Genomic DNA, 17,727 nt, shown 5'->3' with positions numbered 1-17,727 from the left:
TTCCATGAACCACTTCCATCTTTCCTTCCATTTCCTATCTTTTTGTTATTTTCTCTCTTGGGGTTGTTCAATTTTGATAGCTCATTACAGGAAAAGTGTAAATGCCACGAATTTAGCAGTGAGGTCAGTCGAAAGGTCATTCTTTTATCTTTAATTTGCATATTCGAAGTGATTATATAAACATAAACTTAGTTGCAAAATGAGTAAATAGTTGCAGCATGAATTGAATAAGTTTCGTCAATTAATCACTTTTCTCTGAAACGCGTGCACTTGTTTAAAATTGGATATTAAAAAAAAGGGAACCCTTAGCTTTTATACGCTTCCATGAACCACTTCCATCTTTCCTTCCATTTCCTATCTTTATGCTATTTTCTCTTCTATATATTTTTTTTTAATTAGGGAATAAGGGCGAGTTCGCAAATGCAATTTAGTCGAAAGTTTCGGCAGAAGTAGTAGGATGAGGGTATATAAGGTGAACTGATTTCGGCTAATGGGGTTCGGGGCAAACTTTTCGATCGCGAAACTTGTCTATGCTGCTGCTGCTGCATCTTCTCTTCCGAATCGGCACCGACATAAATATTCGGCCGCCGTTTCAATTATCGAAATGCGTTCTTCGCCCAATCCCTCCCCCCCAAAAGGATCGAATGGTGGAGGACATTCGAAGGGTGGTTTTCGAGAAAACTTCCGTGCATGTTAGAGAAAGAGAAATCCACCCACCTCCACCCCACACGACACACTGGGAAATGTATAACTTTCGCAGTAAGGAACCATCCCCCAACAAAACACGTGAACGAAAGGGGAATAAAAATACTTGCTTCCATCTAGTTTTTTTTTCTTTTCATATTTTCTGTTCACTCCGCGTATCACATTTTTTTTTTAAAGGAAACTTTTTGAAATTCAGATTAACCCCGGATATGAATATATGGATGATTTTTCTACAGCAAACGCGTAGAGCGGCGACCGGAAACGGAAACTCACCTCTGTGTCGGTTTGTTTGTTTGTCGAACATCAGCATGGCGTCCTCGATCTGCAACAAAAAACAACAGAAAAATAAAAATCATGAAACAAATTGCTTTCAAGGGATTCATGTTTACTCGTAATCTGCATATTCGTAAATAATTTGTAAAGTGAAAATTAATAAAATAGTTGGGATTAAAGTTTTTTTTTCTACTGATTTGCTATGGAAATCTGTTGGAGGTTGAATTCAAATTTATTTTAAACAGAGGGTGAAGATTAGATTAGAAATGCGAGAGTGCTCCAATAGTTTTGTAATCCGAGCGTTTTATAATAAAATCCGCGCGCCGTTTCTCGGAGAGGAGAAAAGATTCGTTGAAGCTGCAGAGATTATGTTCGAAATCGACGTGTTTTTTTTTTCTTCTTCTTCGATTGGATGGATGATACGAAGAAGACGGCTTCATTCGAGATGCACGCGGCTGTAGAAGCGGCGGCTGCTGCGATAATATGTCAAGAGTGGAGAGGTGTATTTGCATTCCGGCGATTATTCGAGGCACGAACGAAAACCCGAATATATTTAATAGAGAAATCGCGAAATGTTATTCCGTTTGATGGAATCACACACACACAAAAAAAATAGAAGTTGTATGCGAAGAAAGCGTGGGCGGAAAGGAGGAATTAATCATCATCGCTTTTGTCAGCAATTGTTCATTAAAAAAAAAGTGTGCGGCTTTAATTAAAGCATCCCTCTGCGGGTGTTTTTTACCCCTATTAATCCGAACGCGATGAAATAAGTCTTTCTCCCTTTCTGCTTAGATTTGTACATTTTTTTTTCAATTTTTCAGGAAAATATGCACAAAGTCATTGGGTTTATTAAAAAAAGAAATAAATTTTTGCATTTAACAAAAAAAAAACTTTAATTATTATACTTTGGACAATTATAAATCTATTATGTAAAAACTAATTACTTGATTAAATAAATTATTAAATTTGATTCGTCTAATTAACGAATTTGTTGCATAATAAGTTGTTTTTTTTTTATATATAAGATTATAAACAGTATATTATATTCTCGCAGGGTGTGAAAACCTTCTGGGGTAATATTTTCGTTAATTCGGTTCTTAAAAAAAAACGGGATTATAAGTTTGTTGCAGAATGCTTAAAGAGCAATATACCTGGAGGCGGCCGTAAACTTGCAGCGTTTTCCGTTTACGCTCCTTCTTTACGGTTTTAAAAATAGTCACTGCGATTCAAGCAAGCGAGCAAACAGGAAAGAACGTAGAAGAAGAAAAAATATATATGAAGATAATAATATAGTTCATACGTATACTTTATACGTCCTATAGTCAAAACTATTAAAGTATTCATGCTGCTTTTATTATAGTTATATTTATATAATATTATTAGATTTTTTTATATAATTAATAAAAATTATAATATTTTACATATAATAACAATTTGCAATTCTCATTTTAACTGAAATCTTATTAAAAATAAAGCAGGAAACATTTTTAAATTAGACAAAATTAAATTTCTTAAATAAAATAAATTGATCAAAATAATTACTAATATTTGTTCAAACATTCATCTGAGTTGATAAAAATGTATAGTTAATAAACTGTAAAGTAAAATCACTTAGTGAAATTAAGAAGAAATCTGCGACAAAAAGGAATTGCAGTTGTATATGATTGTTATGTTAATGTACTTCAATAAGAGTAGTTTTCTCTTGAAAAGTATAATGCTGTATTTCATCCAACGGAAGGATTTCGTCTTATAAATAATGTATCAAATAAGGGATGATGGACTTGTGCTTCTAGATGGTCTCGGCGGTTACGAAATAAGACAGGGAACGTCAATTATTTGCAGAGCGGAAGAAGAAGAAGTGGTGGTGGAGAGAAGAGAAGAGGTGGGTCAAGTCCTTGCGAGTTTGGTTTATTTTACTTCCATTCCGGAGTTTTGCGAGGGTGGTTGGCGTGGCAGGATGTGCAGCAGGAGCAGCAGCCGTGGGGGAGCTTTCGAGATTGCACAAGAGATCCCGGGAGAGACAGGAATACCAGATAGAAAGAGAGAAAGAGAGAGAGAGAATATAATTCTCATCCCTCCACGAACCCCGGGCTTTCGGTTTGGTTTGGTTTAGCTCGGGCAGAGAGAAGTCCGGATGCAAATGCGAAACCCTGTGGGACTTTCATTAAACAACTGGCTGTCCACATTCGCAACATCCCCGGGATTATCCAAAATTCCCCCGCCAACTTGCACCTTACATGCAAATTACCTTTAATATTTTATGGCGTTTGTGATATGTCCGGGATTATTTGATTATGAAATTCCACGAGAGAACTTTGCGACCTCCAATATAATACGTAGACACAACACAACATAACACATAAACAGCACATTTAGCCCACACACAGGATGCTCCGCCTATCGATTGCGTAATCTATTCAATTACAGTTAATTTATATTGCTGTGACCAAACGGCACAATACATTACAAGCTCATGTTTATCCAAGTTTACCTTCTGGTAATGACGTATAATCACATTGCTAATTATACCCAAGCTCACCCTCTTCAATTAATTGCTACACAACGAACCGCACGACCATCATCCCCCCCCATAACCCCTATAGTCCACCGCCCAACCAGTACTCGTGACATTAATATGTATAACTCTTGTGAATCCTTGAAAACGGATAACTCTCATTCCAACAACCCCAAAAGGGCGTTACAAAATCCTTCGTTCTTAATTGAATCCCGGTCGAGCGAAACTTTAAATTAAATCATATTATATAAATATTCAGCACACACACACAAAAAAAAAACGATATTGTGTTTCGAACATCCCTCTTTCTCGAATGCATCCAGATTACGATCCCCACAGACTTCTCCACCCAACGACTTTTCTCCTATTGAATTATAGGTCGACCGGGCTTGAATGTAAATGCGCTTGCCTCACCTTTCCTTAAGATTTACACGACGACCCGGATAAGATTACAAAGGCCACCATTAGCTGTTTCCATCTCGCTCCCTCGCATCGCACATAACAAATACTACACACAAAGCGAGTCCACCAAACCCTCCCCCCCGCACCCCAAACACATACAGCTTTAATTAAAATCACGTACACAACATTCCGAACGACCGCCTCTTCAAAATCCAACCCCCCCCCCATCACCGCCCATAACACCAGACCCTGATCCATAGATACATTCCACCAGCGCACTTTTCCAATTTAAATTAATCCGGCCCTCCCCAACGCCAAAACCAATTCATCTTCGCACAACCGATTTCACTTTGAAAACAGTTTATTAAAAAAAAAAAATCAACAACACGAAACAATCTGGGTTACATCATTTTATCTTTTACAAAATAAACAAGTGTAAAAGTGAAATATTATTTAAATTATTTGAGCAAATACACATGCAAATTTAGCTACAAAGCTGCGAAACTTCATACGCGATAATTGCAAGACTCAATTACCGGGACTTTCTTAATTAAACTTAGTTAAGTGAGCAGCAACACGTTGCGAAAGCATCCGAATTAATAACACGTAATTGTTAATATTCTTTCTTTTTTTTATTAACAATATTATTATATAAATTTCGATGCTCGTTTAATTAAATTTAGTTATTTTTATTTTTATTATTATTATTATTACATTATTTTTTATTACGTCACGACGGAAACGAAACATTATTAAAATATGGCAGAAAATTAATTATTTTCAATTTTCGCTGCAAATACAGTAAAAATTAATTTAACATTTTGTTGTTGTCCGTCCGTCCGCCATTGTTTCAATAATTGCGCAGAAATGTTTTAATTAAAAAGAACGTACAATTTACTTTGCATTTATACACACACACACACATATTTTTTTTTATCGTCGCTGTTTTCCATTCATTATTTCCTTCCATTACTCTCTTGTTGTTGTTTTTTTTTCGCATTATTATTATTTTTTCGCTAATGAACAATTCATAATTACAGATGTATACGCGCATTTCCTGTTGTTCTTTGTTGTTGATGATGTTTTTTTTTATTGTTTTTTTTTGTTTGTTTGTAAATATTCAGTCTGCATGTGTTAATGTGCACGGTAATTGGAAATTTCGTTTTATTAATTAATACATTCTATAAATGACTTTTGTTTTTTAATTTGCAAATTAATTAGTTTCGACGACGAGCAGAGAAGAAAACAAAAACGCATAATAATAGTAGTAGTAGTTCGATTTTAATTAAAATACAAACCTCGTTTTTTTTTTTATAAATTTAATTGTTGTTGCGAAACACTGGGAATTATTAAATCGAGGAATTATTAATTTGAGGTTTAATTATAAAGTTTTTATAAATCGCGTATTGTAAAAATGCTTTAGTTTTGAGCCATTAAGTATTTGAAATGAAAAATCTATTGTAAGTGATATAATTTTGATGTCAATTTAAAATATTTGTTGGGTGGATGCGCCGGGATTATGCGAATCGTTTTAGGTTTGAATTCGTAGGGGATGGTGGATTCGCGTTGGGGTTTTCGGGGCGTTAATATTAATATTTGATTTGGGCGGAGGGCGCGTTTCTCTCTATATGCAAGTTGGGTCGAGGCTATTTTCCAGTTGACTTCACCTCCACTTGCCTCGCCTATCCCAGGGCATGTCCGTCCTTTTCGCTCTCGCTCCGTGCATCTCCTCTTCCATCCTGCTCACAGACTCCTCTGATAAATTACCAAACTCGCAGCCAGTGGCAGGTAATTCGGAAGGAACTTTAGAAATTCTTACTTCTTAACACTTTTCCGGGCTGAGAAGAGAAGGATCCAACCTCCTGAGGTGTTGGTTCAAGTTTCCAAAAACTCAACCCTCCGTAAAAGTTTCGCGCAATTATTAAAAGATCCCCCCTTCGGCTTCGAGGGTGGAAAGGGGTTGAATAGCCAGTAATCGCATTGTGGAAGCCTGCAAGTGGAGGCGCACCCAGGTGTCAAATTCCTGAAGCCTTTTTTTCTTTTCTCTTTTTGGGATTAAAGTTTGATGAGATAATGGCGCGCCCAGATCCCTATTTTATCCACATACTTCCGGTCCGATTCGTCCGGAAGAAGAAGTGATAGCGGCAGTTCGTGAGAGAGACAGATGTTCAAGTACAAATAGAGAGAAGAGAGAGAGAGAGACTGGAAAAGCGGGCGTGCGATGCGATAACGAAGCGAAATCAAGTAAATCAAATTCCATGCCTTGTAATGCCATTAACATCGATTCCGGCGAGGCATGTGTGTATGTGCGCCAGATATATAAATATGCCCAGGATAAGATCAAAAGCGGCGGAGGGCGGCGAAAAGCGGGGGCGGCGGCAGCTCGAGCGAGGATGGCAGGAGGATATGGGGGACGGTGGAGAGGCTTGGTTATACCCCGTGAGAGCGTCACGCTTTGTTTAATGCGATTCGTTTCGCATGCTAAACGCCCGAGTTACGTAAACGACGCAAACAACATTTATTTATATTTATGTTTGTGTATGTGATGGCATCCCTCTTCCACTACTTTTTTTTTTCTCTTATCCTTTTCCTTTCCACTCTTCCTTCCACACACACACACAAATATTCCTATTTCTGCATGACTCTGTCTTCATCCAATTTACTCCTAAATCCTATTAATAAACTCGCCTCTGTTCGGCGCTGAATGATTTAGCTAGTTTCAGTTGATTTCCCTTGGATCACTTTAATCAGCAGGAAATTCCGGTTCTGCATCATGCACATTCTTTCTTTTTTATCCTCTCTCCTCTCCATTCCACTCTTGCACACTAATTTTAATCTCGTCCCGGTATAATCTAATATGCATTTCCCTCATTATTATCAAAATTCAAATTTCATTAACTCATAATTAGAGTATTATTACATTTTTTAACTCGCATAACTTTAAAAATCATTAAATTTCTATATGAATCAATTATTACATACAATTAGCAAATTTTTTGTACTACAATCCATAAAATCGCCAGGTGGATGCGCCGGGTCATTGATTTTCAATATCCACAAAAAAAGGTTTATAAAAAGAAAATCAGTTACTTTATTAAGTAATTTTATTAATATTTAAATTGAATTCATTTTATGATGTTTTTAATTCATATTAAATTTAAAATTTGCAAATATGTAACAGCAAGATCGTAAACTGCGGTAAATTGAATATTAACTTATATTGTTATAACGATGATGCCATGTACCTTTGCAAACGACAAGCAAACTTGGCACAGACAAATTGGCTTATAAAAGGATTTGCGGCTGAAAATAAATAATAATCTTTTATTGCGGAGCAGCGCGGAAACACGAAACGAACGGCGAATAAACACACAGAGAGCGGCTGTATCTAAATATTTGCGAATCGTAATGGATTGAAAAACCTTCCCTTCCATCCACCGAAAAATCATATAACTTATTTAACTTGGCCGAAGCGCTGATTCAATTCTTATTATTATTAATTTTTTTTTTATATTCAAGTGGATCTTCGTTACTTTTATTTCTATATTTCTTTTTTTAAGGATTGAGAGGAATTAGTTGATTTCCCCAGATCACTTTAATCAGCGAAATAGCTGCGGGAATTCCAGTTTCTCGTTTATGTCTACTCTTTTATTCCGGCTCCTCTATTTTAATCCCACCTTAAGATAATTAGGTTTTCCCGAATTGAGCACCGTTTCGACGGTTGTACTCGAAACTTACAGTTCGGAATCAATATTAAGTGCCTTTTCCGCGAGATTATCGACCCGAAGGGATAACCCTTCTTTTTTTTTATATAGAATAGACCCTTTCTAGAACCGCAAAATTAACTGATGGTTTCGCTTTATCAATTGCTAATCCGATCGTTTAATCTTTTGGGAATCGAATGCGATTCATGTGTAAATTTTGATTTCCCAAAACAGCCGAAGGAGAGGCGAGAATAAAATAAAAATAAGAGAAGAAATGGAGGAAGTGGGTAAAATAAAGCAGGCCGAGATGGGAATGCCTAAGGTCTCTCAGGTGCCATTAAACTGCCGAATTGATGAACGCGCATCAACAAAATGGCTCCCAAGGAACCCCCGCAGAATACTCTCTCTCTCTCTTCTCTCCTTCCTCCACCATCAATTACAATATACACCGTGGATTCCTCACGCGAACGAAAATAATTTCAGGAATAAGTAAAAAAAAGAAAAGATTTCTTTCTCTTCCTTCCATTCTTCTCATCGCCTCTATATAAGGGATTAATCGCGCAACCCAAACCCTCCGCTTTATATAATGTTTTTTTCTCCTTCTTCTTGCAAATCTCTCTCGTCTTTCAGTATTTAATAATTGCGCAGTGTTATTTTTGTCCTTTTTTTTTCTATCCTGTTCGTTCAAAGCCATTCGTCTCTTGCAGAAGGACGAGTGGTCGCGACAACTGCATCATTAGCACAGTTGAATTATGGATTATTTGTCAGTCTTTTGAAACGTATAAATCGACTTTCTCTTAATGCATGCTTTTCCCAGAGTTGCTTATATCTTTTTTTTGTAGCTTTTGTAGCTATCGTAATAACATAGGAAACACAAGTGATGTGTAATTGGGGGAAGGGTCTGAATCCCACTTTTCGTTCTACTTTCCTCTATATTATTATTATTATTATGCGCATATATATATTTTTTTTTTCTTTCGTATTTTTCGCTTATGCAGCAGCTCGTCGTCGTCCTCGTCGTCCTCGTCCTTTGGGAGAGAAGTGGAGAGATAAGTGTTTTCCAGGCTTTTGTATCCTGGACATATGCCCCGTCACGCGTCGCACGAGCTCGAGGGTTCTTCTCTTTCTCTCTCTCTCTCTCTTTACACATCTTTCAAAAGGACTCTTCAACCGTCCGTCCTGTGCCGTGTCTCTGATGACACGATCATGATGATAGCGACGATGATGACCGTGACTCAACCGCACGTATTGTCTAAGGAAATACCACTTTAGCCACCCCGTGTCAAGGATTCAGATTCCCCACTCGCATAATTAGAGAAGAATACGCTCTTGACTATCCTTCCTACAATAATTAGAGTTTCGGGACACCTCTTTAATAATTCAAAAAAAAAAACGGTGGATTAAATTAAGAAAACCCTCTCATACTTTCGTTTAATGAGCGTAGATTTAGGGATTTTGGACCCCAGGCGGATGATTACGCGTCGCCTCATAAAAAGTTGTTGATTACGAAAAAGGCTTTGAATTAATAATAATAATGATGGAAGTAGTTACCTATTTACACGTCGTTATTAATTCGTGTGTGGGAAGAGAGAGAGAGAGCAGGGTTATTCTCTTTCGTGCAGATTGGGGTTGTAGCAGCAGTAATTTTGCAACCCTCGCATTTGCGGCCGCTTTGCATTCGCAGCGTCAGGACTTCCGAAAACTAAGTTCATCAGCTTCGCAGCAGTCATTGTAGCGAGCATTAGAGATGTGTGTGTAAGAGTGTGTACATACACTGTTAAACTCTTACTTAATTAGCTTTCCGAACCCCTCGACGCGCATTCAAATATTTGACTTTGGCGCTTTTCTTTTTCGACTAAGACTTGGGTGCAGCGAAGGGGGAAGAGCGAAAATGAGAGAAAGAGACGAAGTCGAAGCTCAAAGCGTTTTTCCAACCCTCTGGATGGAAGGAATAATATTTTCCTTCGAAGACCGACGTTCCCGGAACATTTAGGGCTTGATAAAATATTTTAATCAACGAAGCTTTCTCCCTCGCATACAAACGCACAGCATAGTAAAGCCTCTCCTCTTCAAACACACCAGAATAAATGGTGATAATAATAACATTCAAAAGCGTATTTCTTTGGAACGAGGACAAGGCTCATATTGTACGAAATAATGGAAATGTCTATATACAATTTCAGACGTTTTAAATTAAATTATAAATAATATCAGATGTATTCTTACGTAATAATCTAAATTATTTATATACAAAAGTATATTAAATTATGATTTAATTCGATTTTATTAAACTTGTGATGAATACCAAATGGAGGAAGAAAGGCCTTGGCCTTCAGAAAAGCATCCTGTGGAAAATCGTTGACCGGTGCTGCATTAAAGATGGAAAGAAACGTGTTTTGCTGTATTATTCAACGATGAACGTCGGGTGTTTCGGCTCACCCAAAATAAAAAGAAGTAGAGGCCCCATTTCAATTATTGAATCTGCATGGATATTAAACGGTCGTAAATTCTGGCCCCGAAAATTAGGGCTCCGCTTACAAAATATTGAATAGCGCATGAAAATCGGCACTAAAATCGCAAAACCCTAAAATGGACATTAGCGCAGACCCAAAGCACTAAACAGCAAAACCCACCCCCCCTCCATCCGCCCGAAAACCTAATTACCATTGGAATACTTCAATGGTTTTCCGCGCTGATTAGAATGGATATTGCAGCTCTGGAAAATATATAAAGCTCGAAGCTCTGTATAAATAATAAACGCAAAGCAATCTGTCGTGGATTTATCGGGCAATTAGTTTAATTCTAATTGAAATCGCAGCAAAATAAATTCAAATTTAATAAATCCGATTGATATTAGATAGTTTTGTTTTTAATAGTAGTAGTAGTGATAATGGTTTAGAGATTTGGGTCGAATCAGTTAATATAATGAACTTATTAAATCCGGTGATCAGTGTATTACGAAATTAAATCTGTACACCACTACAATTCGGTATAAATTCGGAGCACTTTTAGGGTCAAATTGTCCCGTGAGGATCATTATTAATCGAGGGCCGCAGTAGTGACCATATTCAACCGTGTGTAATTACAATTTCAAAGCAGTCCTGAGCCAAATCATGCCATAACAATAAACATTGGATGAGGCGTTTCCACCATTTCCACTCTCATTTTTTTTACATAATTGTTTTTTGTGTTTGTTTGTTAATTACAAAACGCGTTGCGTGAACAAATATTAATTTGCTTGCTCGTCATCCGCAGGAAATGTACCATTAAGAAATCCGAAACCCTTCTCCCTTCCCTAAAATCCTATTGTCGATGGTTGGGGCAGAATCGATACAGCGAGCGTCTCACCTTCAAGGGATTACAATCGAACGTCTAAAAATAAGCCTTTCTTCTTGGTGAACGCGCGCCCTTCTTTCTCTCTCTGAGCGTAGGAGAAGGAAAGGAATGCTAGGAGGAGCGAACGAAGAAGTGAACAAAAAAATCCGACGGAAGAGGTGGAATGTAGGAGGCTCACTCCCTGGTGTGTATAAACACGCATAGACAAAAGGGCCTTTGTGCCGCAGTTTTTAATACTTGTAATGCACCTCTTCCATAGAAAAGCGCTCGGTTGTGAACGCATCTTGTGCATTTGCTGGAAAACGCGTACGTACAGAGAGCCGAGAGAAAGAGAAAAAGATGTTGAAGGGCGCTTTTAATGCTTCTCCCACGGAAATAAAGGGAAATATTTAATATTAAAAATGTTGCATTCGAATGTTCCTGCACGTTTTACAGAAATTTAATTAAATAAAACGACTTTTTCTCTCTTTGTTCTTCTCATTATTATTTACCTGATTCTTTTTTTATCTTTTATCAATTAACTGAAGCAAAATTAATTTACACTAATTAGTTTTCATTGTTAATCTCTTCTTTATATATTACATGACTACAACAAAAATAGTGCAAATTGAGCATTTTTTAATAATTATAATTAATAAATAAGATTTGGCTATTTTTCAACTTTTTAAGTTATATTATTATCGATAAAATTAAGGCCTTTTTGATGAGACTAATTGAGACAGATTTGTATCTTCCTGCACTAATATTATTAATTGTAAAAGGGAAATATTTAATATTAAAAATGTTGCATTCGAATGTTCCTGCACGTTTTACAGAAATTTAATTAAATAAAACGACTTTTTCTCTCTTTGTTCTTCTCATTATTATTTACCTGATTCTTTTTTTTATCTTTTATCAATTAACTGAAGCAAAATTAATTTACACTAATTAGTTTTCATTGTTAATCTCTTCTTTATATATTACATGACTACAACAAAAATAGTTTAAAATTGAGTATTTTTGAAATATTTTTTTATAATTGTAATAAATAAATAAGATTTGGCTATTTTTTTCAACTTTTTATGTTATATTATTATCGATAAAATTAAGGCCTTTTTGATGAGACTAATTGAGACAGATTTGTATCTTCCTGCACTAATATTTTTAATTGTAAAAGGGAAATATTTAATATTAAAAATGTTGCATTCGAATGTTCCTGCACGTTTTACAGAAATTTAATTAAATAAAACAACTTTTTCTCTCTTTGTTCTTCCCATTATTATTTACCTGATTCTTTTTTATCTTTTATCACTTAACTGAAGCAAAATTAATTTACACTAATTAGTTTTCATTGTTAATCTCTTCTTTATATATCACATGACTACAACAAAAATAGTTTAAAATTGAGCATTTTTGATATATTTTTTAATAATTGTAATAAATAAATAAGATTTGACTATTTTTTCAACTTTTTATGTTATATTATTATCGATAAAATTAAGGCCTTTTTGATGAGACTAATTGAGACAGATTTGTATCTTCCTGCACTAATATTTTTAATTGTAAAAGGGAAATATTTAATATTAAAAATGTTGCATTCGAATGTTCCTGCACGTTTTACAGAAATTTAATTAAATAAAACGACTTTTTCTCTCTTTGTTCTTCTGATTATTATTTACCTGATTCTTTTTTTATGTTTTATCAATTAACTAAAGCAAAATTAATTTACACTAATTAGGTTTCATTGTTAATCTCTTCTTTATATATTACATGACTACAACAAAAATAGTTTAAAATTGAGCATTTTTGATATATTTTTTAATAATTGTAATAAATAAATAAGATTTGGCTATTTTTTCAACTTTTTATGTTATATTATTATTAATAAAATTAAGGCCTTTTTGATGAGACTAATTGAGACAGATTTGTATCTTCCTGCACTAATATTTTTAATTGTAGGTGAATGAATTGAAAGAAGGGATGTGACCCTTTAATTAGTAAAGATTCATCAATTATACCAAAAAAACTTCTTCAACGGAACACCGGTCTAGTGAACTTTCTAAAGGGAATTTAAATAGTTGTAATTTATTGCGGAAGCAGCGCTTCTACCTAGCGAATCCTAGTTCCCTCCGTATATTTTTCACTTCTTCCTTTTTTCTTTCATTTTCCGTACTTACTCTTATTCATCCCTCTCTCGTCCTCGCTCATTCCTCTACCATTTTTTTTTTCACTTGCTCCTTTTCTCTATCTCCATCTCCATGCTTCATACAAAGTGAATTAGTTGAATTATAAAGTTGGTAAAAATTTTAATTAAATCCCGTATTTTCGCTGGCGCCGAAGTTTCCAGAAGAGGCTCTCTCTCTCTCGCATTTATACAGAATAAATCTTTCCGGTTGAAGTTGAAGAGGCTGAAAATATCATTTCCATCCTCAAAAACCCTCCCCCAACACGCTGCATCCCTTCAAACAAGACTTTTCAGCGAGAGCGAAAACGTAATGTGTATATATGTATCAACCCTTATGAGTGTTTTATGCCGTTCCCCGCGAGGTTTCGAGCAAAAACCGGGGTGGAAAAAGGAAAGTCATTAAACCGAATGGATACGGCAAAAAGAACGAGAAAATATTTTTTTTATTCGTCTCTCATTATCTGGGAAGTCCATAAACTATTGGTGGTGGTTTTTCGTATTTTCACGGAGACCGTAAAATTAATAGAGGTTGCTTGTATCGGTAAAAGGCCAGATGCGATTTTGGGTCGAAGCCCGAAGGGCTTTAAAACCGACGAGGGTGAGAAGACCTTTGCGCCAGATAGAGAGAAAAGCCCTTTATTTATGTTCTTAATTTAGTTATAATATTAGTTGGGACACTTTAATAATGATTTGCTACGGAAATTGTTGTTCCAACTAAAACGACAGAACACCTTTCAGGGGTTTCAGAAACCAAAGTCCGAAACGTCACGGACTTATCCACTCAATCCCCGACAACCCTTCAATCCGATCTAATTAATTCGGTATCTATTAACTTCGTCGCTTCCACTACTTCCTTGAATGACAAGCAACTTTCGGAGAAGATTTACCCCTGACGATTTCCCGACGCAAAACAACACCCCCGACGCGAAGCTCAACATCTTATCGCCACTGCGAATATCGATTTCCAAGAAACTCTGCTTCTATTTTAAGCACCTTGGAAGTGTAGTGAATGAGCAAATAGAATGAGTAAAAATAAATGTAGTTCAACGATGCAATTTTAATTACAATTTATCTAATGAAATTGTTAGGAAAAAAACAATTCAAATGATTTCCTTGAAGGATTTTTTTTTGTTGAAAATAATGCTTCCGTTAAGATTTGTTCGTTTAAAACTTCCGCGAATCGTTTTGTGCAAACGGCGCTCGGATGCACCGGCTCTCACCTTATTTCAATATTTATACACCCTGCTCATATTATCTTCGTTTCCGTTTCCGGCGTTCTCTAGCGGAGATCGCGTCAATTCGCGTCGGATGCGAGTTTACATTTAAAATATTAAAATGCCCACTCCTGGGGGAAATTACTACCATCCTCTGTGCAGAATCTGTGCGCGAATTATCTATGAGCATTTAATTGGATCCATCTTCTCTCTAATTCAACGTGTATGTGTTTTTTGTTTCTTCTTTGCACCCGCAGTTTTATTGCTGCGAAAATTGAAAACCTCTTGTTTATTTTCTTTTATTTATTTATTCTGTTTCGTTTCCTTCCGTTTTCACATTACCAACGCTGTCCAATATCTTTTCTTTTTCGCTTCTTACTTTCGCTGCGGTGCGTGGGCTCTTTTCGCCGTAACGATTTTCCCCAGGAGACGATTTTTCACCAGGGGGAGCGGGAAATAAGGGGGAATGAAAATGTGTGCTGAAGAAAGAAGGAAATAAGAAAAAGGAGTGGAGTCTGCCACGATAAAAACGGGACGGACCATTACTTGAAAAATATTTAACAGCAAATTGAAACCATCCGCACTATTTCCTCTCTAATCTAGGAAACACGACAACAAAGAAGTAGATGCGAGAGGGGAAAAAAAAAGAAGAAAAATGGAATGGAAGAACTCAATTTCGCAACCGCAACACTTTATATAATATATATTTTATATAAAATAATTTCAAGCAAAACTTATTTTCTTTTTTTTTTACAAATCCCTTTATTTCTCATCAGTTTAAACACTTACTTTAATAATGTTTAACTTTCAGTATTTTCAGAATTGACATGACAGTTGTTTCTTGTAGAATTATGTAATTAATTTGCGTGGTTATCCCGTAATGATGATAGAGCATTTTCAATGTTGACATAAATGACAGCTCATAACAATTGACAGCTCGTAGTAAATGACAACTCGTAGCAATTAACAGCTGAAACATTCCAGTAGATATATTTTCATAGAAATGTTACTACGTAATATTAATTAATAAACCGATGGCAAAAATTATTTGTTATTTTCAGACATTCCTGACAGTTCGTATGATATGAACTGTCAAAATCGTAATATCAATACAAGATTTGTATCATTTGAAAGGTGACAGTCTCCAATATACGTTTCTTGTAGAATTATGTAATTAATTTGCGTGGTTATCCCGTAATGATGATAGAGCATTTTCAGTGTTGACATAAATGACAGCTCATAGCAATTGACAGCTCGTAGTAAATGACAGCTCTTAGCAATTGACAGCTGAAACATTCCAGTAGATATATTTTCATAGAAATGTTACTACGTAATATTAATTAATAAACCGATGGCAAAAAATGATTCGTTGAAATATCGTTAAAATAAATAATTTATTTATTAACACACGCAGCAACTGGCTCACTTTGTATCAGTTCATTAATTAGGTGATTGCAATCAACGGGAACCGAACGTACGTTGATTGTTGATGTTATATTTTCCGATTTATTGATGCGCAGTAATTAGTTTTTGGATAATTAATTGCGCGAACGAAATTGCGTAACTATTCATTCAATATTTTTTTTTCAAGTTAATTTCTCATGTAAAGACAACTTTTGTTTTCTTTCTTTAAAGCAATTTAGAAAGGACGGCGTGGGTGGTTGTTGTTTATTTATCTTTTGTTTTATTTTGTTTTTTTTTTCTAGAGGGAGGGAAGGCAGATGACGCATGCAAATCGAGGCACAGCTGCAACCAACGACACCTGATTTTAACCTGGCCATGCTCCATCGGGGGTGGTTGTTAGAAGCAAGTTAATTGCTGCAGCAAGCGACACAAAGAGGGTTGAAAAAGGAACGAAACAACAACAGCAGCAGCAGCCACAGAGGAATAGGGAATTCTGCATTTCTGTTGCGTTTTTTTATAGGAAAAGTTGTTGCTCAGAGTTCGTATCCATCAATGGGCAGCTTAATTGGATTGATGGTGAAGAATCGACGGATTAAATTAAAGGTGATTTCGCTTCGGTCGCACTTTGATTAGAGTTTCAACTGTGTCTCCGTTTAACACGATCTGACCTCACGTTTAATGACCACCCCCCGTGCATACACACACACAGCCGCCTCCTCCCTTATTTATTTCAACCTCGAGTCCCTTTGGAGAGGACGCAATTAATAAACAGGGATAATGCAAATTGCCGCATCACGCGATGCACATCCGAACATCAATTTCTTCAACTTCTAGCGGTTTTCTTCCTCCGTGTGCACATACGTAAATGTACATTCACGTCCAAAATAAACTTTTCCATTCGTGCAATCCCATTTCTATCTCGTTAAATTCGCGATGTACGGTACCTCATTTATAAAACTTTATCCGCTCCAAACAAACTCTCCTACCCGAAATCGCATTTCATCATCATCATCATCGTTCCACTCTCAACCCTCCAACCCATATATTTTCTTCTTCATCATTATTTTTCTTCTACATATTTTTTTTTTCTATCTCTTTGCATATTCTCTTTTATTTATTTTTTTGTTAGTTACCGTTCCTCCACTCTTTTAAATTTTCAATTCCGCCCAAGCCTATTAGATTTTCCTCATAAAATTGCAAACGCATCGGAGAGAGAAAGCTTTGTGCGCATCAAGTTCTTAATCGTTTTCTGAATCTGAATATATTTCAGGCGCAACTTCGTGTCACAAGTTTGATTACCAAAGTTTTAAACGAAAATTTACACAACTGTTACATAAATAATATACACGTTCATTTTCAAAAAGCAACATTCAAGAAACTATATAATTTCCAGCCCATTTTTTTCATTATTCATTATTGCCTACTGTTAAAAATCCATCTAGCTTCAATTCACATTAGTTTCTTCCAACAGTTTTAATCGTCGAAAGACAAAATTGAATTTAAAAATTAATGATTCCATTTGGAATAACTTGGGCTGGAAAGGGTTAGTATTTTTTGTTTGTTAATATAATGAAACTGAAATAATTATCATGTTTTCTTATAAAACTAAAAGTTTTCTTAATGTCGACTGTTTTCTATTTAATTTTTTTTTTAATGAATCGTTACGAAAATCTATTTTTAGCTGCGGTTGTGTGAGACACGCATCGAAATATAAACGTACACAGTTCCATAATGAATTTAATGGCAAAGTTGTGAGAAAGGAACAACTCGAAACAATATGCGACAAAAGCAAATACAATACCCACAATTATACTAATTTACTTAAAAAAAACAGTATAATAAATTTTCTTTCTGAAACTAATTGACGTTATTATTACTAAAATTATTTCTAATTGATTGGAAGAAAAAATTAGTAAAAACGTAATTGTAAAAAAATTAGTAGTTTGGAAAAAATCATTGATTAGTAAAAGTTAGTAAATTACGTTTATATTATGTACACTAATTGAAATT

General features: G+C 35.5%; 1 protein-coding gene across 7 annotated transcripts in view; it reads right to left on the bottom strand.

The window, feature by feature from the left end:
• LOC108559188 (RNA-binding protein Musashi homolog Rbp6) overlaps window positions 1-17,727 on the bottom strand; it is a 72,324-nt gene that overhangs the window by 30,452 nt on the left and 24,145 nt on the right. For all 7 annotated transcript variants that reach the window (XM_017916365.1, XM_017916362.1, XM_017916364.1 and 4 more), the window contains one exon: window positions 979-1,027. In XM_017916365.1, coding sequence (XP_017771854.1) covers window positions 979-1,027 — 49 coding nt within the window. The remainder of the gene's footprint in view (window positions 1-978; window positions 1,028-17,727) is intronic.

The sequence above is a fragment of the Nicrophorus vespilloides genome, unplaced genomic scaffold, assembly GCF_001412225.1.
Source record: "Nicrophorus vespilloides isolate i.1.1-1 unplaced genomic scaffold, Nicve_v1.0, whole genome shotgun sequence".
Lineage (NCBI taxonomy): Eukaryota > Metazoa > Arthropoda > Insecta > Coleoptera > Silphidae > Nicrophorus > Nicrophorus vespilloides.
The sequence above is the reverse complement of the archived record's forward strand: the minus strand, read 5'-3'. Positions and strand labels throughout refer to the sequence as shown.